The 27,298-nt window shown below is 32.3% G+C and overlaps 1 protein-coding gene across 1 annotated transcript in view; it reads right to left on the bottom strand.

The window, feature by feature from the left end:
* The window catches only part of LOC148271625 (retinal guanylyl cyclase 2), a gene marked incomplete at its 3' end in the record, with an annotated part of 56,275 nt that extends 34,711 nt beyond the window's left edge, over nt 1–21,564 (bottom strand). Inside the window, exons 1-2 of the mRNA XM_088241140.1 lie at nt 21,472–21,564; nt 15,320–15,526 (exon numbers count right to left, since the gene is read on the bottom strand). Of these exons, the coding sequence (XP_088097266.1) occupies nt 15,320–15,505 (186 nt within the window). The remainder of the gene's footprint in view (nt 1–15,319; nt 15,527–21,471) is intronic.
* Nucleotides 21,565–27,298: the final 5,734 nt, after the last annotated feature.

Raw genomic sequence — 27,298 nt, 5'->3', positions numbered from 1 at the left:
AACAGCAATTCGTAAGGTAAAAAATTGTCTCGAAACATCGCCACGGAAAAAAATAGGCAGGCTTTCGTCGCGAAACGCGGCCGTGAACTCGTATGGAAAACACCTTGTGACAATAGCGGTTTGCTTAACGTGAACGTCACACACCCGAAACGTAAATTCCGCCTAAATTGGCGGCAGAATTTTTTCATTTTTTATTTAGTTTGTTCTTTAACAATTTCATTAGATTTTGATTTAAAATTTTCAATACTTTTCGTGAATTCGCTAATACCTAACAAACGCCGTCGTTTATTCATTTCAGTGTGAACTGCCGATAAATTTTAGTATTGTTCCAGCGTTCTGTCCTGCGCCGTGGAGGCTGTTCATGGAGCTGGGACAAGACAATATTGTCCTTTATATTGTAATTATAGACCTGTGGTAATGTTATCTACTCCTGCGAAGGTTTTTGAGTGGTTAATACACCATTTCATCAAACAGCATGGATTTCGGTCGGTACGCTCAACCATTACAAATTTGGTGGTATTTATGAATTTCGTCACAAAATCACTTGCCAAATAGATTGCTCGTGCAATGACTTGTCAAAAGTGTTTGATAAAGTAAATAGCCAGCTTTTACTTCAGAAACTTCATAAGATTGGCTTCGGTGTCATTCTTCCGAGATTTTTCTCAAGCCATCTTTTAAATCGAAAGCAGTATGTGTCATATGGACTTATATATATGGTATGACATGAACATGAAAAAAAAAGAAAAACTAAATTAACATATGCTGATATTACGAAAACATGATTCATTTGCAGAATGCATTTATTTTTAATTTTTTTTTTTTTTCTAAAGAATGTCTATCTGTTCCTTCGATGCTGATCCAAGACCTCAAACCTACTTTGAAATGTATCAGTGATTTGATGTTTTGTAGTTCATTGGTTAGAAAATTGAAGGATGTTAGACCAACATGTGAGGAGTGCCTCGGTGCGAACTTAGTTCTGCATCCTGGAACTGACAGTACACTATCGGATCTATTACTAATACGATTAAATTATTACTAAAAAAATCAAAGTAAACATATTTTATGCACTGAAATATATATAATTTTCTAAAACTAAGGAGTCCACTCTCTACGTATAACTTATTACTAGGAAATAGTCTATGTTTTTTGTAAATTATTTTAATTATATTTTTCTGTGCAATTTCTATTGAGCGACTATGCGCGTCCAAGACTCCTCCCCACTCTATTATACCATATGTTATCGATGACTGAATTAAAGCGTAATATACAATTTTTAATTATTCTTTGTAAAACATAAAATAAAAATCTGAGTTTATATGTTAGTTTAGCTTTATGTTTTCCCCATTTTAGTCTATAATCTGTGTATATACCTAAATATTTATAGCTTTCCCCTTAATTTATTTTGTAGCACTTATTAAAAATATCAACATGACATTTTAAATCATGGATTTTATTGACTAATTCTGTGAAGGGCCACTTTTGTTTGAAATTTGAAAAGTCAAATACATGTTTTTTTCTTGATTCTTGATGAAACTAAGTAAATTTGTTTCAAGCCAGTTATTAACTATCATCATACTTTTTGTAGCGTCATTAAAGGTTGACTCTATCAATCTGCAGTTTTTCACACCTCCTTGGAAGTGCCCAAGGAATCTTACGTCGGAACAATGTTATTCGCAATATTCATAAATGACATAAGCAATAATAAAAAAAATCCGAATTTTTATTATTTTCTGACGACTTGAACGTTTTCTGTGAAATACGAACTCCGTTGTAATATGACTGTTGTAATTATTATACAATGGAGTAAACGAAACGAATGGTTTTTCAACACAAGCGCGTTCAAAACAATTTATTTCCATTATATCATGGACAAAATAAAGCTTGAACGAGCGTCGACGTCCAGGGATCTCGGCACTCTGTTAACGCGAAGTTATCATTTAATCTACATACAATATCATCATTCAGTAACTCCTTTAAATGTTTGGATTTTTTCTTGGGAATGCTAAGATTTTTTTCAAATATTCCATGGCAAAAAATTGTTTGAAATTTTGTTCCATCATTTAGTCGCCGAATGAACCCACATATGTTTTAATGATAATAAGGGTACATAAAAAATGTCTGCGTTATCTGTATCTCAGGCAATATGGATATTATCCGTAGCTTTTTCCGATCAGCTGCTTACTAGGAATGCTGGGCCACCAATCATCATCGAGGAGAACGGATATTCATGAAGGATTTAACTTTTTTCTACTTATTGTTGGTCGCATACATAATTCAGATATTCCGAATGAGTTCGGTCTATTTGTTTCTAATGATTCATGATAATTATTCCAGATACTTATCTTTGATTTAGGCAACACCGGTTGTTCTATCTACCACAATACAGAACCAACCTACCAGTGGTTATACCAGTAGGTAGGCAATGCCTTCTCTTGACGAGTTTTCTGTGGTTTCCTCGTCACTAGAGAAAATGCGGAGAAGCTCCTGAAACAGGTCACAGCCGAAACATCCCACCTATCCTTACAAAAAATAACTAAATAACTAAACAAAAATTTTCATTGAAGTAAATTTAATAGATTTTTTTTTTTGAAGTATCCAACAAATAACTATCTCTTTGAAGTAATTATAAGCCTTGTACATTACAAGCAAAGAAAAAAAATAATGCAACTCACTTAGAAAAAATAAAAATAAAGTAGGTAGGCAATCGTGTTATTCAATCGCATTGCCTCGGATATCGATACATTTCATGACCGTGGAATTTTTATTGTTAATTAATTTTTTTTTTAACCCTTGCGGATTAATACATTACATTACATTCACTTTACAATATCTTTTTTATTCATACTCTTTTGTCAATAACAATATTTTTTACATCTTTTAAAAAGTTTGTCTGAGTCTCTTGTTTAGTTTTGTCTGGTAGTTTATTGTTCAGTCCCTGATTTATTAGTCTCGATAGTCCTTGTCTCATTTTGAAATGTTGAATGTGATATTGTTTTGATATTCTTGTATTATATCCATGTTTATTACGATTTAATATCGTTGTAGTGACGAAATTGTTGTTCGTTGTTGTTTTTATTTTTTTAAATATTGTTATTTAGCTATTTGCTTAAATTAAAACAATTCTCGCCCAGTGGCCGATCACTGTGATTTTAACTGGCCCATAACTAAATAAAAGTGTCCCAACACTGTATTTTTAATGCCTTTTTATGTTTTATTACTTTTCAATATAGTTTTTAAGAATATGTATTCTATTATTGTTATCAAAAACATTTTTCACTTTGTGGTATGATATTTTACACTTATTTGTTTGTAAATTTGTATAAACCACTTTAATTTTTTTAATTACACTTCGACCGGTTTCGAGGTAACTACCTCATCGTCAGGAATTTAACTAACTTATAATTACACGCGTTGCTATTTATATAATAAAATATTGTATGAAAGAGACAGAAAATTGAAAGAAAGAGAGAGAAAGAAGATAAAATAAATCATAACGGGAATAGTTTCAAAAGAGGACTCGAATTTAATTTATTTGATTATTTATTATTTGAAGTTTTTGATTAATGGCTTTACTAATTTCTAATCGTTCTAAATTATCTAAACGAAAACCATTTTTATTGACATGCAATTTTTATTTTTCTAAACTATTCCCGTTATGTATATTTTTTAATGTATTTAAAATAAATTAGATACTCTGTTATGTCTTCGACGTTAATTAAAATAAATAACTGAATTTATCCACATGCAAAAGACTTTTAAGTATTGATTTTTAACTTCATATTCCCGGCGCTTTATTTAATTATAATCAATTATTATCCTTGTCAAATTTTTCGAAACTTTCTGCTGGACTTATTATTCCAACAGACCTTTTATTGTTATAAAGTAATGAACTCATTTATTAACTGTCCAGATTTACTGGAGTTGGTGTGTATTTGTGTACCCGGTCAATATACCCGCCATAGATCTTCTTTTTCATTTTGCTAATTCTAGAACCAACTAAGGATTACAGTCCTAGCACTCAACACTCATATAAACGTGAAACATGGAATGAGGAACTTCAGCCCTACAGGAAATTGGATACAAAAAATGTTTTCTTACGCGGGATAAAAATTAGAGCATTAAATTGTAGTGCAAAGTTTCTTGAAAATGTACAGAAAAAATAAAAAGAAATATTTTGATAAAAACGCACTACTTTAAATGACGTCACTGGTTCATGTGAATCAACCTATGATCTGAGAGCTATGGAAGATTTCCGGTCTGCTTGTCGCTTCTGGACCAATGGGAAGAACTATTCAGTTCTTCCCATTGGTCTCATTCGAGAATAAGCGGAAATGAACCTCTGACGTTACACGCGGAGTTATTTCAGAAATACAAAACTTTGAAAAATCATAGCGCCGATAATACGATATATAAAAAAAAAATTAAAAATTTTGACTTAGTTTAACAGTCTATTAACAAATAAAAAATTTAAAAAAACCACTGAACTTCCTCATTGGCAAAAGAAGGACGAAAACATAGTGAATGGGGTCAAAATATTGTCACTCAGACGAATGTGTGAGAAATCAATACATGACAGGGTTACGAATGATGAAATCAGGCGAGAGTCCAAATCTGAGATCGATGTGATTGATAATCTCCCATTGAATATCAGAAATGTTTCGATAGTATCTCTGTTTAAATCACGTCTAAAGATACGTCTCCTTTCTCTTCCTTAATCTATCCTCTTTCCTCTTTTATATTTATTCTCATTGAGTTATAGTATTGATTTACGGTAATTTATATAGAAATACAGTTGTTATTTAAAAGATTTTTTCTAAATTATCACAATGTTTACTACCCTTTTCAAGATATATTGTTTTTAAAATTTATTTTTATTCTGTGTATTGATAACTGTTTTAATATTTTGACTACCCAAGAACGGTGTTAACAAGCCTAGTTAGACAGTCAAAAAAACGCTCTTTAAATGTTTCTTTTTATGTTTCTATATGTATATGCGATGGGTACTAGACCCGTCGGCGTCGATACAAACCGATTTACTTAAATCAAAACTTAATGGTGGAGGGATCGGTAATGTATCTTAGTAGTCAGTCGGGAGACTTTTATCTTTAACTATGACGTCATACTGAAGCTACGTCATTTTAGTGCGTAGATATGTGTACTGTGACGTACGCTTCCCGTTGTTTCATACGCTATGTAAAACTTGAAGGTGGGGGTCGCTAGTGTATCTTCGTAATCACTCGAGAGAATTTATCTTCAACTATACCGTCAAGGTGAAGGTAAATAAAATTCCCATTAACACTATGAAGAGTAATTTTAAGTGTTTTTTTATTTAAACTATTAATTGACAATTCTTGATGGAATTCCATTGTAATGATGTGTTTTCGTTTATTTGAAGTGTAGATTGTAGATGTGTGTGTTGTTTAGTTTTTTTTTTAGTTATTTGTGTCCAAACGAACGAAGAATACACACTAGTCAGTTAACGTGAAGCAGCGTAAAAAGGCGCGACACGCAGTTTTGAATTTACGGTAAACCGGCATAGACAGATAGCCATTTTTACTTTACTACGCGTTTTCCACGGCAATGTTCACGCGACATCGCTCATTTTTCGGAACATAATTTCTAACAATCTTTCTATTTATTTATTTTATTTTACACTTTATATACATATACAATAAATATACATATAAGGGTGGGCATATTGCCTTAAGGCAATTTCTTCCTACCTACCCAAACCGTTCAGTTTGAGAAAATTATAAATACATGGACATATTGAATCTTACAATTTCATACAAAAATTTAAAGCAAAGATTAACAAAAATAAATATATATATATATATATATATATAAATAAAACTATACTATGAAGAGAGGAGGGGGGATGGGAAGGAAAGAAGAAGGATAAAGGAACAATTTAAATATTTAGATAGTGACATTTCAATCTTGACTTAAATGTAAATAAAGAAGGAGCAATCGAGCGGCTACTACTGTGAAAGAGAAGGCAAAAAAATTAGAGCGATGACAGGGTATTAAAAGGGTTCTCTCGTTACTAGAACGAAGAGATAGTCCGTGTTGTGAAAAAGGTTGGATGAGCTCTCTCAGATAAACAGGCGAAGTGGGATTATTTAAAATATTGTGATGAAGTGATAGAATGTGAATGTTTCTTCTATGCCTGATATTGAGCCAGTGTAGTTGCGTGCGATACTCGGTTATGTGATCGAATTTGCGAAGATTAAAGATATAACGAATACAAATATTCTGCAATCTATTATATGAAGCATTAATTATACATTTTATTTACCCTACCTTTTAATTATTCTGTAGTGCAAATAAAGACATATAATTTATTATTCCGTTTAAATATTTAATTTTAACACTTTGAGTACAGGCCAGATACACATAGAATTTACCCCGTGCCCGGCCCATTTTTGTGAAATTTCATTCTTTGTGAAGGGTTTCTTAAAAGTGTCATAATTATGAAAATACTGGGTTAAATCAATTGAAATTTCTCAGTTTTATGTGAATAATTAAATAAGTTATTTTAGTATGATACTTTTGGAGAGCCACATTGCGCATTGCAATGTTCGCACATATACAGGGCCTCACTCCTTTTTTTGTGCTTTGTATCCCGGATCCGTGTAAACACGTGATTATAATAAACATGCGTTGTGTCCCGGTCCCGTGTTTTCTCGTAGTTTACCAGCAGCAAAAAAGTACTAATGAAAGTAACTCGATGTCAATAAAATGCACTTTTTTAGACAGCTGGTAAACCACGTAAAAACACGGGACCGGGACACAACGCATGCTTATATAATCACGTGTTTACACGGCTCCGAGATACAAAGTGTTAACAGACGTAAATGACCCTGATTTAGTATTAATACCACGATTATAAGACTTAAATTTATGCGTGCAAATATAAAGGACAGACGCAACCAATTAATATTATTTTATTTATTTATTTATTTAATTTTACAATACGCCCAAGGGGCATTTACAAAAAATATACAGTTAAGTACAAACATAGTGCGTAAAAATTTAAAAGATAACAATACATTTAGAAACAATAAGAAGCATACTGCCATGCAAAATAAAAAGTGAAACTTTACATAGTAAAAAAGAAAAAAATAATTTTATATGGATATAATAAAAGTAATTAAATTAAAAAGCAAATTGTAAGTAACTTGTACAGAATTCAAACAAAAAAATAAATACATTTTCATATACTTATAAGTATAAAAATAAATATACAGGTAACTACTAACTAACTATTATAGATAATATAGTGAATACGACTGCTTATTTTATTTATTTTATTATTTTTTCACGCTTTTACATACATGAAAGTTATACAAAATATAAGTATATAAACAACATTAAATTTAAAAAATATATATAAAGCAACAAAAGATAGAACAGTGTTTAGAAGTAAAGTTGGTATATAAAAAAAGAAGATGAGTATATGAACAACATATATTTTTTTTAAAAACACAATATAAAGAAATAAAATATAGGAACAGTGTTAAGAAGTATAGTTGGTATAAAAATATAAATAAAAAGATGAGTGTATTAACAACATAACTTTTTTAAAAATACAATATAAAGTAATAAAATATAGAACTGTGTTTAAAAGTTAAGTTGGTTTTAAAAATAAAAATAAATTATAACAATATAAATATATATTTTTTTTTTAAAATTCTTTTTTTTAATAAGCTAAAGAAATACAGTTAAAGGTTTAAAGCAGCTAGGTAAATAATGTTATAAAATACAATATGAACAGAATATTAAGTTCTATTTGATAAGGAACATATACATTGATATTTAAAATTTACAAGACGGCACATATTACAATTTATGGCGCATTAATTGCCCGACTTATGGGGGTTAACAGTGCAGAGAAAACGCGGCGGAGGCGATTGTAGCTGCTATGAAACTCTAACAATTCCAATACATCAATCCGCTCAAAATCCACGTCGTCATGTATTCATTCTCAGCATTCCGCGTGTGAACTACAGAAAAATTGTTATATTGCCAATCATTCTGTTCTGGGTGATCTAGGCTATTCGCAAAACTAAGACAGGACAATATTGTCATATCTATTGTTTTGTCTTCGTGTGAACCTAACTTGATCCCTATTATTTATCTGTCCTCGTATTTATTAATTTACCTCAAAGTATCTTATGTCAGAAGTCGAGTTTTGTTTGCTTGAATCCTAATATAATTTGACATCCAAGTGACGTGATTTTGTGTGCTGTCCAATTAATCAAATTAACCCCAGTATAATTTTGTGTGGATTGAAATGGTAAACTTTATTTGAAATGGTAAACTTTATTTGAAATTCAATTATCTGAGCAGCAATGTTGGTAATAAAATAGCGCTTGAACTCGTGAAATGAAATATAGTATTTGAATGTCCCAAAGGCTTTGGAGATAAAATTAATTTTAAAAGAAGATTTTGATTTCAAAATATCAATATTTATATTTATAGCACCCGCCTTAATCCCCATACATTTATTCGCATATTGCTACCATACTCTGACAACATAGTTTCGTATTAGCGACTACTCTAACATGTGCAGTAGGTTTACATATTCTATCGCATTCTAACGGCGATACTCTTCTGACATTGCGTCAGCCACCCGCGCTTACCCCAAGCCCTGCGTGACCCCTAAATTTATCAACCCCCCTTAATTTTAACCTTTATAAGGCATATTCCTATTTCTAGAAGTAATAGAAGTAATCCTGGCCGTCTTCTACTATTTTGCTTTCATATCTTCTTGGTTCTCTCTGGTTAAGATACCTACTCAGGGCTCCTCTAGCTTGACCAGCCTGTTTTCCTTGTTTGGAACTTTTCAATACTAGGGCACGCCTTGGCTTTCACCCTGTGCGGTCATATTATACTGTCTGCCTCTGCTTACCTAGTCGCTTACCTTATTTGTTTCAACTGGGTTCTTCGGCCAGATATATAATTTGACGAGTTCTAGAGTAATTGACGGTAAAATAGTTTTTTTTTTCAAATTTAAATTGCCGCCTGTTCTTGGAAGGACTATAATTAGTAAAAAACAACATTCTGAAAAATGATTTGAAAAGTATTAAATAATGAAACAAAGTTTTTTAGTAAATTAATATTACATTTTCTTAACCCATTGTATTTTGTTTCATAAACACAACCCTCTTATCCAACACCGAATTTTATATATTAAAATTAGCACATTATATTAAAGATTAATACAACTTTTTTTTAAATCAACACCCTGTAGATTTTAAATGCGTTAGTATGAGTGATCTGAACGCGCCAGCTTAAGTGACACCACCGGTATGAATAAGTATAAATTAAGAGTTGAAATTAAGTGTTAAAATTAACATCAAAAGTAAAATTAACATTTTACAACAGAGATAAAGAACATTTCAGAAAAGGTAATATAGAAGTCTAGGCATCTACAGAGATTATGACATCTCATTGGCTAGCTTAAGTGGCCACTTTACACACTGTGTAACATTCACCATTCTGCCCATATTTGAACATCTTTATTCCTTCAATTCGTTCATCTGTTGATGATTGTGAAGTTAATAATTGAGCTCTTTAACTTTACAAACACCAACAGATGAAATAATTGAAGGAATAAAGATGTTCAAATATGGGCAGAATGGTGCGTGTCACACAGTGTGTAAAATGGCCACTTTAACCAGCCAATGACAGGTCATAAGCCCTGTAGATGCCTAGACTTATATATTACCTTTTTTGAAATGTTCTTCATCTCTGTTGTTATATGTTAATGTTATCAGCTCCCCAGGGAGTTGGATCCAGTCCTTGTCTCCAAAAATTTGGACAAACTCAAAATATTGTTCAAAAGTAAAAGTTAAAATTAAGAATTAAAATTATTAAGTTTAATATCACCAAACAGATGTATTTATATAAAGACTGTGCGATTTCCTCAATAAATGATCAGATATGGGAATTGTTGGTTGCCATGTTTTGTATTCATTTGAATAACAATTTTAATAAAAAGTATGCTACGATGTGATTCATTTACTCCATGCACTATTTTTAAAAGAATCGTTTGTACCAAATAGTCTCCAAGTCTCGAAAAGTCTCTGAATTTTGAGACTTGGTTTCCGAGTGTCGTCTTCTCGAGACTGAAAGCGCCCCCCCTATAACGGACTGTAGCGCGACTGATAACGATGTTGAATCATACAAATATTTTACGTAGATCCAGTTGGAATCGAACCCGGACCTCAGGAGTGCCAGGCAAGTATATTAATTTCCATGTTTTACATATTGGGAATTTTTAGGAAAATTTATTCTACATAAATTGTACGACACACACCTACCCTCCTTTACATATTTAAAATTTCATTCTTCAGTTTTCAAATAAGCATTTATTCATTTTATTAAGGTATCTCTGACATTTCTCGGGTCTAAATAAAGTCCCTTAAAGGTCTTCTTTGTCAGCTTAGACATAACGATATCGACCCTTAAAGGTAATCCGACTTAAATTTCGAAATTCATTTATGTTTTGAGCAGAGGTAAATAGTTTAAATCAGATCCTTTGAGACATATGACTAGCGATTAAATATAATGATGATTCCGTGAGATCCTTTTCTGGTCGGCTTTCTTAAATCTTGTACTCATCTCGTATGCTTTTAATCCTTTGAGGATCAAAATTAATCGTTTATAATAAAAAAATATATATCATACATCAACACCAATTAGGCATTGCGAACTTCATACTCCATTTATAAATTTATTTATACACACGCCAAAGCATCGTTTACATGTGGACAATATAATAAATTTGACAATATTGTCTTGTCCCAGCTCTGTAAACAGCCTCGACCGCGGGGGACAACGCTGGGATAATCCGAAAATTCGGCCGCAGTTCACACGTGAGCGCTGCGAAAATGAATACACGACGGCGTTTATTAAGAACAATTTAGAAAAAAAAACTATTTATTTTATACCAAGAGGTGTTAAAAAACGAACTAAACATTTTTTTTTTTTCTGCCTCCATTTTCGGCAGAAATAATAGTCGAGCGAATTGTTTTTGTCACAAGGTTCTTTTCGTGCGTGTTCACACGAGGACAATGCGGCTGCGCGCGGTGGTCGGGATAATCATTGTTCCGCGGAAATAGCCTGCCCGTCTATCTTCGTGACAATATCCAGGAACAAACTTTGTCCTACAAATTGCTGTTTACACGTGGACAATGGTCGAGTTCATGGACGAAACCATATTGTTTTGTCCACGTGTAAACGGCATTTAACCTACGACTCCTTATCCGGATAACATATTTATAAATACCCGACGCGTTATTCATTCGGGATGCTTCTACATCAGTTTTAAATACGTCTCGTAACTGGCTTCATTTACAAAATATCCTCTGATTCAACCGATGTCCGCACTATCAAACCTTTTTATATCTCAACTGTTCCCTCTCTCTTCTAGAATATGCCTCCGTGGTCTGGTCTCCATTCTAAGTGAATCGAATAAATCACACTGAATCAGTCCAACATCGCTTGCTTCAAAAAGTAGCCTTGATGATCGGACGAGAGAGAGGTAACTATTTATATACTGATATAGAATCAATGTTAAATATTTCTAGTCTACAAAAACGTAGAACGAATATTGACTCTATATATTAATATGTTCGGCATATGGTATAATCGATGTGGCATCATTACCGGGACAAATAAAATTCTATATTTCGATTCGTAGGTTGAGGAACAATGAAATACTGTTCATCGATCAGCATAAAACAAACTATGGCCTTAATACTCCAATGACCCTTCTATGTCATATTGTTAACTCAAGACAAGATCTGGACTTTTTGGTTTGAGTTTACAATGATTCAAACGAGCACTAAATAAATAGTGCAGATCTTGTCTTGATATCCCTTATATGTATCAATGCTTTTTTTCTATTTTAAAAAATATGTTTTAATGAACTCATATTGTAATCGTTACCTCTATAAATTGTATAAATGAACAATTTCCATGAAAAAATAACGTCACAAATTTGTCCCTGAGTTGTGCCTGCTAACGTCACTCAACATAAACATTCTCATTTTCATTAAGGTATCTCGGTAGATAAAGCGTCAGGTACCTGCATTTTTTTAAGCACTTGACTACCTTGCTCAGTTTGCAGCTAGAACTATTGTAATTATTAATTTATTGATTCACAAATAATTTATGCATTTACATTTATTGAGACACAACTCCCAACCCCATGAGGCTTGTTATGTTTAAGGTTAGGACGAATAATATAATACAAGAATATACTTGTAGTACCTACAAAAATAATATTAAAGTACTCGTATAAAGGGAATACCGATAAAAAATAACACATGGCGCATCAATATATAATAGAAAGAACAAACAAATACAAACATTTTATTTACTTGAAACAACCAACTCAAATAATTTAATCATCGGGGAGTTAGAAACTTTATCCCCCCTCCTTAAGGAAAATCCAGTACTAAACCTTTCTCTGAATGAATAAATTAACACATATTTTGAACTTTTTCCCAAAAAATAATAGATATTCAGAGTAAAATTAAGCATCTAAAATTAAGAGGGATGATCATTCAAATATGCTGGATAAGAGGACATGCTGATATCGTAGGAAATGAGAGAGCGGATGAATAAGCAAGAACCGCACCTTGTAAAAGAACGGCACCTTTCTTCTCAGAATTTCTCCTTAGCTTTGCTAAACGCTGTATAAAACAAAATACGCAGCAGCGTTCGGAGGATCATTACCGCGCTTCTTCTGCAGGTAAAATCACTAAAATGTTTTTCCCAACGCTGGCTGATGCAGCAAACTTCCGTCATCATCACCAAAGTACTTTCGAAACAACTTAAATTTTTACCAGACACGGAGCTATGAGAAGTTATCTATAAACCTGACTATTGTCCATGCGATGATATTTCTTCACAGAGTATCGAACATCAGTTATTTCAGTGCCCATTTTTCAGTTTACAACGCCATAATCTTGAAGCAGAATGCAGGAAAGATGGAATATTCTTAACAAATATCCACACTGTAGTTAACAGTAGTTATTACGCGCCATTGTTCTTGAACTTTGCAACAATGGTGATTGGACTCATAAAGGTAATAAACCAAAATCAGTGATCAAACATACCATTTCCAAGACAAACAAAACCGATTTTTCCCGAGTACCTTAGCCTTGTACATGACACGTAAGGCTACTAAATACAGGGTTCCAAAATACATATATAAAAAAAAAGATATCTACATGATGCTAGCGGACCCGACAGGTGTTGCCCTGCCCGAACGTTGGCTTGCCTGCTATTTGCTTGTTTACGCGTTATTTATTTTTGCCAGAAATAAGGACACACGTTATTTATTTTTGCCTTTTTTTAGCTATTTAAACATTCGTAATAGGGTAAGTTTTTCGTTTTATCTCCTTGTGTGATTGGTTAAGAGTCTTCGTCGCTATCGTGCGTTGAGTTGATCGTTCATTACAAATTGCAGCGTCACCTGCTGGATCCAATTGTAAATCTAAACCATCCAGGGACTCACTCAAACACGCACAAATAATTTCATTAAAATCAGTCCAGCAGTTTAGGAAGAATTCAGTGACATACACACGTACAGAAAAATTATATAAATGACCAGATTATTAAGGAAACAAGGACGTACGTTATTCATTATTATTTATTCGTTTTTCGTTGTATCTCCTCTTGTGATTGGCTAAGAATTCTCGTCATACTCAAATCAAAATTATGCAAAAATCACTGCTCCAGTGCCGTAATCCAAGGATAAAATACGAGAATACGTGGTAATGAAAAATAATCGCATGAGCTCTCTAAAATTATAACGCTCATCTCATGCTCAACATGAATTTTATCATTTTTTAACCGCCAGCCGGGTTTCGACGTGGGCTTTGAAAGTGGGCGTGGGAAAAAAATGCCTGAGTGTCGTGAAAACGTGCAAAAACTGTTCGGATAAAAGAAAAAAGATTTACCCTAAAAAGTAGGTACCCAGGTACTTGTTTGTGATTCAATTCAAAAACTAAAAATTATATTTTTAATTTTAGTAGGTACCCAGGTACTTTTATATGGTTGAATTCCAAAACATAAAATAATTCAGTTTTAAAAAAAGAATTCTTTTTGCAAATATCAAACTTTAATTTTCTGCCATAAAAGGTGTACTTTATGTACAAATGTGATTTTTTTAAATGTGTTAAATGTCAGTTAACATTATTTTATAATTACTGAAAATCATTAAAAAGACATAAATTGGTAGAAATTATAAGGAATTTAAGGAAAGAATCTCGTTGAAATCTATAAAAATCTAATGTTGTTTGTAATCATTCAAAAATTTTTTTTTTTATTTTTAAATAAACAACATGCTTCCATTTTTTTGGTAGATTCATTCCTGTCAAATGCAAACCTGGGGGTTCGATGAATAAAACATTTATGCTCCTAACTTTTTTATACAGATAAGATTAAAAAATTTAAACATCCGCAGCGCAAAGCTCATTATTATGCAAAAAAAAACGCTCGTAAATTGGTTAAGCCGTTTAGGAGGAGTTTGGTGACATAAAACGTACATAATAAATTTAAAGATTAACAAAAACAAGAAACAAGATCTTTAAATTTTCCCTTTTGGCTGATTCTCTACATTTTTTATAGCATTTACAGCATTTTAAACTCCATCAAAGGAATTTATTTAAAACGGTAAACTATATCATTTAGATAATTCAAATTTTGCCAATCATTTAATAGAAAATAAACATTCCTTCAAATTAAAAAATAATGTAAAAATAATTCATATTAAAAATATTAAAAATAAGCCATAAACTTGACAAATTAGAAATTCTTGAAATTAATAGATTAATAAATAAACCCGACGTAGAATTACTTAATGAACAGATAACACATGTGCATTCTCCATTACTTTACCCATTGTAATATAATTTTACTAATGACTTTTTACCCTTTGTTTTTCAGAAATCATTATTTACAAAACTACACTCACGAAGGATGGGACACCAAAAATAAAATAAAATACTTAAACTCATTAAAATAGCATTATATCAATTCATTAGTTAACCCAAAAAAAAATTGTTGATAATGATCCTTATGATAAAAATAACTTTATTTAATTTACTTACATATAACTTTGAATTATCTATCCTAACCTCTGTTCTGTATAAATACATTTAACTTTTTAATAAAGATACCAGTATCGAAGATGTCGCGAAAGCGATGAAACCGGTCACTGGATATTCCAAATTTGTGGATTAAAGTATCACTCGTGTTTTATTTATAAAATAAATTATATCATTTGAAATAAACTTACATTGTATCGTATCCTGTGGTCCATGATGTAGTTATTCTTGGCCAGGCTTCCGTTGGAGGAGGGTCCTTTGTGTGTCCCGGGAGCCCCAACCACCCCCAGCGACCCTACGGAGCCCTTCAGCAAGTCAGGCTTGTCCACCTCAGGCCCCCCGAACTCCTGTAACTGCTGAAGCCAGCAGCAAAGCATGGCTTCGATCCCCTCATCAACCTTAAACAAGTAACAAAAAAGCAATCAGTGATTTTTAATAAGCTTTAAATGCCCATTGGTGCTTAGCGTACTGCATAGCTGAACCAAAAGCAGCGTAGTTCGACCACCTGTTATATGAATAAAAGCTGATCGATCTTATACTTACGGTGCCAGTTCGAAAATAATAAAATATTGGAGTTTTACTCTAAAAAGACTGTGGTAAATAATTCCTTTGTGCGTGGTGGTGTAACATTGTGTTACCATTAGTAAAAGACGGAATATTCTAAAGTTCAGATATTTGAAAAAATAACATGGAGATATACTGTTTAATAAATCATTTTCCATAACTTATGCTAGTAAACTTATAATTTAGCCCTGTTTTACCAAAATAAATTAAAAATCACGAATACGCCGCTCACGTTACACGCGTGCGTTCCCTATTACTGTCATCAACCGACTGAATCCTCAATCTGTTTTGGACAACACCCGCCGCAGAACAGCGTCTTTGTCTTTTTTGTTATGACTTTTATCTTCGTACTCTCTCTTGTATAAGGTATTTGTATAGATGTGTTGCTGAATTAGCGGACATTTATTCTCCACGTATCAAGGATAAATATTTGTTTATATTAACATTTAGCATAGTTGTACAAATTTTACTTCCCAAATCAAGTATAAAAATCTCCATTTGAAGATTACAAAAAATACTTATTAATATTGATTATTTAAAAAAAAAAAAAAAAGTGAGACTTATTTTTATTTATTTAAACGCCTTGTAGGCTTTTACATGTTTTACATATATTTATATATAAAGAACAGACATATATTTTACACAAAATAAGCAAAAATTGAAAATAAAGTAATAAGAAAAAGAAAATAAAAATATATAAAAACTAATCTTACATATAGTACATACATCAAAATATATCAAGTCTTGTATCCTATGTCGAGTAGAGTGACATCACAGCCACACAAGAGTTTAAAAACCTTTAATATGTAACCTCCGCCCTGTGAGAAATCGAACCCAGGACCTCAAAAATGGTAGGCGCAAACGTTATCTACTTCACAACTAAGCGGATTAATATCCTTTCGTGAAGATTTCTGGTTCTATTTCACACATCATTATCAACATCACTATCTTTCCGCACCTTATGATGCATAGGGTACTGCATTGGTACACCAATTGAACGTAGCTATGGAGAAAGCAGCAAGTTCGCAATTTTGAAAAAAATATATATTGTTGTTATCGGGTGCAGTAAGATCAATTCTATGTTTTGCTAATAAACAACCAGACCGCTTTCATACAAAAAACTATAATTATCACCTTCTGAAAATTGTAACGATCACAACGGCGTTTTTCAATTTGCAGAAAACACCCACAGGACTAGAAAAATCTTACGGTACTTAAAAAAACCTTAAAACTGGTCAAATACATTATTAAATTCTTGTTTGTAATATACACAATAAAAAAACGAATGTTTTCATTGTTTATCATTTGTCAAAGTCAAAAACATTGCAACTGTCATGTGGATTTGATTATTCACTCTTTTCACAAAGGTGCTATTGTCTCAGTTTCACTTTTCTATGGCTGTCTGCTTTCCGCATAACTACGTTCAATTACAAGGTATCTAAAATGATCAGTCTTACGCTTCAGGTACCAGTCCAGGAACTACGAAATATTGTAGTGTAAAAACACCCTTTTAAATCAATATTTCATATCAACCATGTCGGGAATTGAACCCGAGACCTCTTGCATGGCCATGGCCGTCAAATGCGCTGACCATTACACCACGAAGCTGACTGTTTCACACACAAACATGCTTATAATAAATTCCTCATCCGCCTGAAAACAGATCAAAATGTATTAAATTGTCACGTTATCTCAAATATTGAATCAACTGCTCCACAAGTGTATAGCTTATGTTAGGTTTTTGTTATTTTCATTGTGTGTTTTGTAGTATAAATAATATAGATGTACATAAATACCTTGTTTTTAAAACTTTCTGAATATTTGTTAATTATATTCGTTTTTTTTAAGTTAGTCTTCTTTGTTTATTCTCAAATGTAATTTAAAAAAAAGTTTATTGTTAAGTGTCCTCGGCACGGGAAACCCCAGTGAGGTCACATTATTTTTATTATCAATTATAGTTTGTAAGTAAAAAAAAATAATTAAGCGGGAATTGCGTTGCACCAAAGAATCGTTCAGTTTTTTATTATTTGTAAACACGCTATTTAACTGAGCCAAAAAAAATGCTCATCTGAAGATTACAAAAAGTCCAACTTTGTCGTTTAAATTTAAAAAATATATGTATTAAGTCTTGTATCTTATGTAGACTCGTGTTACATCACAACCATGCAAAAGTAAACAGTTTTTTTTTGTTTTTTTTAAACAATTCAGAAATTTCGCATTAATCTAAAAGAAACCCGATTAGATTTTTAAAAAACGAATAACAAAGATGAAAACGTTTAAATCCTTTGATTACAAAGCAGATGCCAACGTTTTAATTCTTATTTTTTTCCGAATTTTTCCGCTCTCTATTATTTCTCACTTTGCGTAAAGTATTTTTTAAGAATCCTAGGCAGCTCACCCCTTTTTAAATAAATGTTCAAAGTTCAGATACTCTTTAGTTTAATTTTCGAACCCTTTGTAATCACGGCTCACGACTCACGACCCAACGCTTAGAAGCCAATGTGCTGTGAAACGTCAAACCCAGACTACGCCTCATTTCAGAAAATACGCGCTTCTTCTTATTTTTAGTACGGAAAACCGACGATCTATTTTGTTTATGTAAATGAGAATTTGCAGCAAAAGGGGTGGATTTATTCACGTATAATATAAGGAGAACATGAATGCCAAAAAATAACAGAAGCGTATATTCAAATAATTAATCAATCCGAAAAGTATTAAAATATGTACAAAAAGAAAGAGGAAAGACGAAAAGCTTCCGTCGCATTTTCGTTTCGTAAGTTCGTTCGTTCATAACGCAGAACAATGACACCCCACTGGCTAATAGATTCGTCCATACGAACAAAAACTATTATAAGATTATCTATCTTGAAGTTGGTACTCACTTTGAGAATCGCAAGTGCAAACCAAAAGTTTTGATCGATTTCATTATATGCAATAGAGCTTAAATGTTCTGTAGCGAATTATTACTCTGAGGTTCATCATTTTTATGTTGTTAGCAAATAGCAAACAAACATGGAAACTTAGATTTATTTAATTTATCTTTGTACCAATTAAAATCATTACTTTTTAATCACTTATTTTCTTAATTATAAAAATGTTGGTTACGCGTGAATGTTTACTGCTATTTATATGTTTTGGTTGTTGGCTTTTCCTTTAGAAGTAGGAACCTGAGCAGCCTGGCAGTATCTATTGCATTGCAACAATTCACGAATTCCATATTCAAATAAGAATGACATCCGTATTTTTTCTTCAAACAAATGAAGTCTTCTGTGATCCGCATGAAAAGCTAACAACAAATAATGTTCGTATCGCTATCTTGCTATATAAAGTTACCGCTAAAGTGTCAGCATTATTATCAACACCGCATCCAATATCTAAAAATACAGATGCACAAAGCAGAATAAAGAAAGGACCTAACATCCGCATCATTCCCGCGTGTTATTATCCGGTGGAGCGAAAGGGAACACTTCAACAACACGCATATTAAGTGGCAGCAAACGTCCTTAGTAACGTGTGTGTTGGCTGACCTTGTTGGACCATCTCAGTTCATGCGCTCTCTAAGCTATCGAGGAATTAACTTTTGCGCCTCTCTCTCGCGTCACCAAATGTACTAAGTGTTATATTTGTTTTACTGTTTATGCTATGATACATCGCCTCCGTTAATTCAATACATTTTATTTAAACCCTTTATATATTGTAAATTTGCTGCATACCTCTGTTATAATTTCTTATTAAAATTTTCTTTATTATTTCCTTATTTTCTGCTGTTTTTATTTCATGAATCTATATTTTTAATACTGTGTTCAGGTGTTTTGTTTTATTATAATTGTTTTTAATATAATTTTATATTTTGTTAAAGGTGTAAGCCGTCGAAATAATAACAAATAAATCCATCTCAAATAACAAATAATTAGATATTCATAGATTAATAATAAAGATCCAACCTCAATGAAATTTTTTTTATAAAAAAGGGGGATCGTCCTAAAATTCGATTGCCCCATTAAAAAAAATACCTTAACTAATACTATGAGCTTTTTATTTAATTTCTCAACAAAATAATAAACTAGAAAGTAGATACCTACTCTTCAATAAAATATAAATAAATAAATGCTGTATTTAGAACACTCATACCCGTATGCAGAGACAAATCTTAAGGTGAGGAAAGTACATTCTATTGTCTTCACCTTGGGGTTATTCTCTTCATATGAGATTAGAATGTACATTCCTCACCTTAAGTTTTGTCTCTGCATACGGGTATCAGACACAGGGATGTATTCAAATTGCCTTCATTTTCAAGCAATATAACATACTTTTTTATTTTTAAATTTGTGACAACAGTGAGGGAAAATATTTTTGAGAAGGATATGGAGGTCTAGGCATTTACAAGCCTTACGACCTGTCATTGGCTGGTTTAAGTGGCCACTTTACACACTGGGTAATATTCAACATTCTGCTTATGTTAGAATACCCTCATTTCCAACTCATCCATCTGTTGACTTTTGTGAGCGGAACGCACGCGTTCTTTTGTTTTATCCTCCTCCTACGGGGGTGGTATTTGGATCATCTGCCTCTGACCACCCAGGGAGTCCTTCTTTATTCAAAGCCGTTCTCTTATTATAAATATCCGTGTTTTTACTTATGTTTGTTGTGTAAGTTATGTTTGTTATGTTACTATAGTTTTAAGAAAATGTTTTTGCATATTTGGATACGGTTATTTATGTAAATTGTGTGTGTACATACATATTTTTTTTAATAAAAAGAAAAAGAGGCATTGAGGGGATTCTGAGGGGTGGAGACGACGTGTTGACCTCTGTCCATACGTCCTCCTCCCCCCTTCCTAATCTGCATGAAGTTTGTATTCCTTAGGAATATTAATAATAACTTTCCTCTATGCGCAGCTGACAGAGAGTCCCCCAGGACTCTACAACAGCTGCAGGTGGATGGTGGGCTTAAAAATCTCCCCTCAATGTCGACTTTTGCGAAGTAGAAGAGCTGAAATCTTTATCATTTGGGTGAGATTCATCCGGCTGAATCAAATCACCTACTACGAAACGCCTGATTTTTTTAAAAATTGTATACTTCTTTTACCGGTTAGTTAATCCAACAATGTTTGAGTGCGTTCAAATGTTTGTAGACTTGCTGGATTTCAGCTACACAGAGGTCCTTATTCATAAACTTGGTATAAAGTTACGCTTAGGCATAGCCGTAGAATACGGATAGGAATACCATTCTTCTTATGGTGATAGTCAACGCCGCAACAATTTTTTTTCTATACTTCTTTTACCTGGTAGTTAATTCAACATTGTTTTGTGTACGTCCAAATGCTTGCAAACTGGCAGGGAGTTATTCATATTTTAATTTGTCCAGCAAATAGAGAAAATCCTGCTAGTCTGCAAGCATTTGGACATACTCAAAACATTGTTGTTGAATTACTTTCATGGAATCTTTTACCTTGATTATGGCAATTTTTTTGGAATCTTTCCTTTTATTCACACTTTTTTCCTATTGCTATTTTATGGAAACGAGAAATCACAAACATCAGGCAGAATAGTGTATTTTTCACATTATGTAAAAATATTGCCCTGTAAATGCTCATATTTCCACATACCTGTGTTGAACTTATATTTGGTAAGCGTGTTCGGTCGTTTTTGGAAATCTCTGATACAAATTGTTAAAGGCTTGGAAAGGCGAAATAGGAGTTGGATACTAAAATAAATATTTATGAAAACTTAGGTGTTTCAAAAGATATATCTATGGTGTAAATAAAAACAGGTGTTACCCTTCTGCTATCAGGTACTTGAGGGAAAACAAAGTCGGTCGCAGTGAGAACTATCTTATTTGGTCCTTTTGACAGCCTTTTCTTCAACAAGACGTTTCTGAAACAAACAAAAAAACACGCATTTAAATTATAACCCAATGTAAAGTGTTCATATAAGTAAAACAGATTCAAATACAAAAATTATCTGTATCTTTGCGGATTAAAAATACAGTTTTATGAGTGAAATAGAACCAGAACCCTGGACGAGTGTTTTTGACTCGATGGCTACTTTTGAGGTAGTCCTGAAAATGCCTACTTAGACGAAAACGCTTGTTGGTCGAATTTGGCAAAGTAAAACTTAACGAAATAAATGTTATTGATATTGGTTGATCTGATAATTTGTTTCTATATATTTAAGTCAGAATAATTATGTGTAACTAGATACTAGCTATTTCGGTTTTGTGAAGTTGCTACGCCTGACAGGACATTTTTGGTTTGGCTCAATTTGGCCCGCGCCGTTCTCTACGCTTTTTTGAATCGACAAAAGTATTTAGCTATTTTTGCCGTGAAAGTAATTATAATTTTGCCTAAACTCGCACAACGCCGCAAACATTTTATCATCCATCCCCGTTCATCATCATCCACAGCCTCCAGACGAAATGTATGTGCCTGCAGTGTTCCTGATCATAGATGTCCCTGATTGCGTGAGCTGATTGCCGACAAGAAGGAAGTCTCAACACCAGATTAGTCAGTGTTATTACATGCTGGTAATCTCTGGTCCGAGTAGATCTTTAATAAATTGTTGGCTGCATTATCCATTTTCAGCTCATATTGTCAGTTTGCAGAAATTCATTTGATTGTCTGCTATCATGAAATCTATTTTTAAAACGCAAAGGTAAATCTATTTACACTATTCACCAGATATTTTTATCCAAAACATTTACTATGGAGAAACAAAATACATCATTGTCTTAAATGGTTTTCATCGCTTATATTTACAATACTTAAACTCGTTAACATAGCATTATATCAACTCATTGGTTCACCCGAAAAAAAATTATTAATGATCTTTAAGATAAAAATAATTTTATTTAATTTACTTTCATATAACTTTGAATTCTCTATCCTCTATATTCTCTATCCTTACCTCGGTTTTGTATAAATACACTGAACTCCTTTATAAAGATACCAGTCTCGAAGACGTCGCGAAAGCAATGAAACCGGTCACTGGATATTCCAAATGTGTGGATAAAAGTATCACTCGTCTTTATTTCCATAATAAATTACAATGAAACTACATCAAGGATTTTCACTTACAAACTTAAACATGTACTTTACTTTTTTTTTTTTTAAACGTTTTTTTATGAAAAAATTACAAAAAAAATTTCAAGTCTCTAATAGTTTTCGGTATTTACTGGTTTAAAATCTACAAATTAAACCATTGAACAGAGATAAAGAACTTTATCTCTGTTGTAATATGTTAATATAAACAGCTCCCCAAGGAGTTCAATCCAGTCTTTGTCTACAAAAATTTGGACAAACTCAAAATATTGTTGATAAACCATTGAAGATGAAGAATATACTTATTTCACTGAAATTGAACCAGAACCCTGGACAAGTGTTTTTCACTAGATGGCTACCCTCAGGTAATAATCCTAAAAACCAAATTCGAGTAAGATTAAGTCGGTTTCGTTATGTAGTAGTTGGCGCATTTGTCTACCATGCTTGAAGTCCCAGCTTTAATTGAACGTAGAAATGCAGAAAGCAGCCAGTCCACGACTTTAAAAAAATGATATTTTGGTGATTTCAAATGCAGTAAGGCCTATTTTATGTTTTGCTAAAAACTGCCAGGTTGCTTTCGTACAAAAAACTGCTATAATCTGAAAATAGTGTCGATCACAAAATCAGCATTTTTCAATTTGCAGAAAGCACCCACTGCACTAGAATAATCTTACGGTATTTTAAAAATCAGAAAAACTGGTCAAATACGTAATTAGATTCTTGTTCGTAACATCAAAAAACTAATGTGTTCATTTTTTATCATTTGTCAAAAGCCGAAAACATTCCAACTGTTGTGTAGATTCGATTATTCACCCTTTTCACAAAAGTGCTATGATCTCAGTTTCACTTTTCTATGGCCGGCTGCTTTCTGTATAACTACGTTCAATTCTTAGCTGGATCGTCGAGAAATATTAGTTAAAAAGTTGATTTAACACTGCAATAGTTCACCCGTACTTAGACATCCATATTTATAAAAAATGTTCCGTATCTTAGTTTAAATGTCTACCATTGAGAAATAAATAAAAGGTATAAGAAAAACACCGATTTTCTTTTAGTAAACCGGAAACATTCGGTCTCTTGAATACAGAAAAAAAAACGAATTTAGAATAAATGTCCGATGTTTCAGTAACACGTCACGCAGCCTTCAATGGTTTTGTGGTGTTTCGGGACATTTCGGGGTTTGCCAAAAGGTTCTTGGCACAAAAAGCTCAAAACTGATGCGTCGCCTTGGTTGGAGAAATAAGCTTCTGAAAAAATAACCGTTTCCGGTTTGCTACCTGTTCAAACATAGCTTCCGGACAGTAGTTTATTCTGAAAAGATTTTTAATGTAAGATCTGTGAGTAATGCAATGCTGTGTGATTTAAAAAAAAAACTTTATTTTAATTATTTATGCTATCATCAGCCTGACTGGTCGAACATGGGTAATCAGAAACCAACACTGGAGCTTGATACGTCTTAATTCAGATTTTTTTTATTTTTTTTATTTATTAAGGAAAAACAATAGTTGTTATTTAAGAATACAAAATATAAAAAATAGTATATACATCCAGTTAAAGTTTTTCACAAATATAATGAAAGACCATGTTACACGGTAAAGAGAAAAATAATATATTAAAAAAAAAAAAGAGCTCGAAGGTTAAGGAATGAGCAAATAGAGTGGAGTAGTGGAGGAAAGGGATTTTCATAAAATAGTTGACCAATTAAAATTTTTGATTTTATATGTAATAAATAATTTTTATTTGTTTTATTATTTTTAAATGAATCATCTTTCTATTTATTTAAATTAATTACTGCTTTTTAAAAAAAAATATTTTCGATCTTATAATTTATCGAAACATTTCCATTTTCGGGGCCATTTTTAACGACTTAAATAATAAACTATTACGAAGGGGGAATTAAGTTAGGGTAGAGTGGCGGTCGAACTCGGGACCTCTGATCCGTGAGTCCACGATTATAGCCACAGGACTACAACCCGATTCTGGTACTGGTTATATAGCTAGTTTGGTATTGCGCTACTTGATCTGGAATAAAAATATTATTTTCATTTATTTATTTGATTTAACAAATTTTCTACAATATAAAAGCGCAATTATTTACATAATTTATTTTTATAACCTTTTCTAAAGTATGAATTTAAATTTTCAATTTACTTTGTTATATTTTTTATCTTGTTTTGATTACATTTATGAGCACACACTATTTATATATGTGTTTATTTTTTTTCTTATATTTGATTTCAAATTTTGATATTTTCTCTTCTGATGAAAATGATCGACTAAATTTACCGATCGAATGGTTAGTACTTGAATGAATTAAATAATCGAATGAATTACACGCAGTATTTTAATTATTAGTAATGTTTATTATGAGAAAAAAAATAATAAATCATTCATTTCCGCTATACCGTAGATATAAAAATTGATTTAGAGACAATCAATGTCTTCCGAGAGAAATATTCCTACTTTAGGAATAGGTTATATAATTAATTTTTATATTACTCAAATCACTTAAAAATGTCAAGTTAGAGACATTCTATGTACTTCATAGTACTAACGCTCCTATATACCTGCGTGAAAAATTTCAACGCTTATCAGCTCATGGTTTACCTCTTCGTTCTAGTTCTCAGGGCACTCTCTTAATACCCATCCACAATTCCTCTTTCTTCTCTAACTAAAATAGTGTCCATGCGGCTCGACAGTGGAATCATCTCCCATCCACCATCAAAGATGTTACTACATTATCTCTGTTTAAATCACGTCTGAAGAAACATCTCCTTTCTCTCCCTAATCTCTCCTCCTTTCCTTTTTCCTCTTTTTTCCATTTTTTCATTGAGTGATAGTTTTGATTTAAGGTAATTTATAAAGAAATACGTTTATTTATATTTTAATTTATCTTTAGCTTTTTAATCTTTTTTTATATTGAATATGTTCTGTTACTTTTATTTTATCGGTTGGTTGGAAGAAATTGCCATTTGGTAATAAGCCCGCCAATGTACAAATAAAATTATGGACAAAAAGTTAAATAAATAAATAAAATAAAAATCTAAAAACACGATTTGTTATTTTTTTTCTCAACGTTTTATTTTCTGAAATTCATTTGACCAAGTGTTTACTTATGGGTGTAACGAAATAATCCGTAATCCTATAGAAATTATTCCCCGCTACACATACCTACACACTTTTTGACTTGCGCAAAACTGAATTCCCCATTTAACAGTATAAACCGTATTTTGAGTCTCTACAAATTTTTGTAGACTAGAACTGAATTCAACCTGCTTGGGAGTTGTTAATATTAATAGGAGATAAAAATCAACAGAATAAATTATTGAAGAAATATAGATAGGCAGAATGGTGAAATGGCCACTTAAACCAGAAAATGACGGGTCATAAACCCTGTAAATGCTTCGACTTCCATATTCCCTTCGTATGATCCTCATCGCTGTTGTTATAGTATGTTTATTTGATCGATGTATTTTAGAATGTATGAAAATGAACCATTTTAACATAAAAAAGTCTATGTTATAGAGAGGTTGACTAAAGAATGTAAACACGGACGTGTCGAATAAAGTTAATATCTATTACTCCTTGAATTCATGAAATCGACTCGAATAACAAAAATGTACAGTACTCTCGGCGAGAAAATAAAGCTTACCGCAAATATCATTTGAGAGAAAATGAAAGTTAGAAGGAAGACGTTTCAGTTCTCTTTGCTTTATTGTTTCTCTGTCGGAGTATAAAGGAGCCAAACATAATAATCCCTGACAGAACAAAAGCGGAAACTAGTAAGGAAAACGTTTTACGTCATTGTTGCTCCTCGCGGTCCTTGAAGCTATCGTATTGAAGATTTACATCATAATAATATAACTATGTCATTTAATTATAATATGCCAGAAGGTGCGTAGAATCATGTTTGCATACATTGCACTGCGTCCAAAAGTCTGACATCCCACCTGCGCGCATGCGTGAAGTGGCCGCGTAATGTTACCAGACTGTGAACAATTTAGTATCATAACACAAATACAAGATAATTTTCTGTATTACTATGTTATTTTTTACATCAAATATTTTACAGACTAGACTATAAAAAAAACAGGTACTTTTATTAAGCAAACGTAAAAAAAAAACTAGAAATTTGTAAGATTAACAAATTACAACAGGGGTGGGAATACCTTAAAGAAGGAAATACGGAAGTTTAGGCATTTACAAGGCTTATGACCTGTTAATGGCTGGTTTAAGTGGCCACTTTACACACTGTGTAACATTCACCATTTTGCCAATGTTTGAACATCCACATTTCTTCAATTCTTTAATTTGTTGATTTTAGTGAAGTTAAAGAGCTGAAACCTTTATTGTTGTGAAGAGATTCATTTGACTGAATTATTTCACATACTAGGTCAATTATATTTGGGCTATCAAAGGATATATGTTGAGGATGCAAACCCTCTACTGCAGTGTTTTCACTGTTTATTCTTTGGACATTCGTCTGCTAGATGTCTCCACAAAGATAATACAAAACCTAAATGTTCTTTTTGTGCCGATGATCATTCTTATAGAGAATGTATTAAAA

This window comes from Micrasema longulum, unplaced genomic scaffold (genome assembly GCF_059751315.1).
Source record: "Micrasema longulum isolate JH-2025_06_02 unplaced genomic scaffold, ASM5975131v1 h1tg002763l, whole genome shotgun sequence".
Classification (NCBI taxonomy): Eukaryota; Metazoa; Arthropoda; class Insecta; order Trichoptera; family Brachycentridae; genus Micrasema; species Micrasema longulum.
Note: the sequence above shows the minus strand (reverse complement) of the source record. Positions and strands in the feature narration are given on the sequence as shown.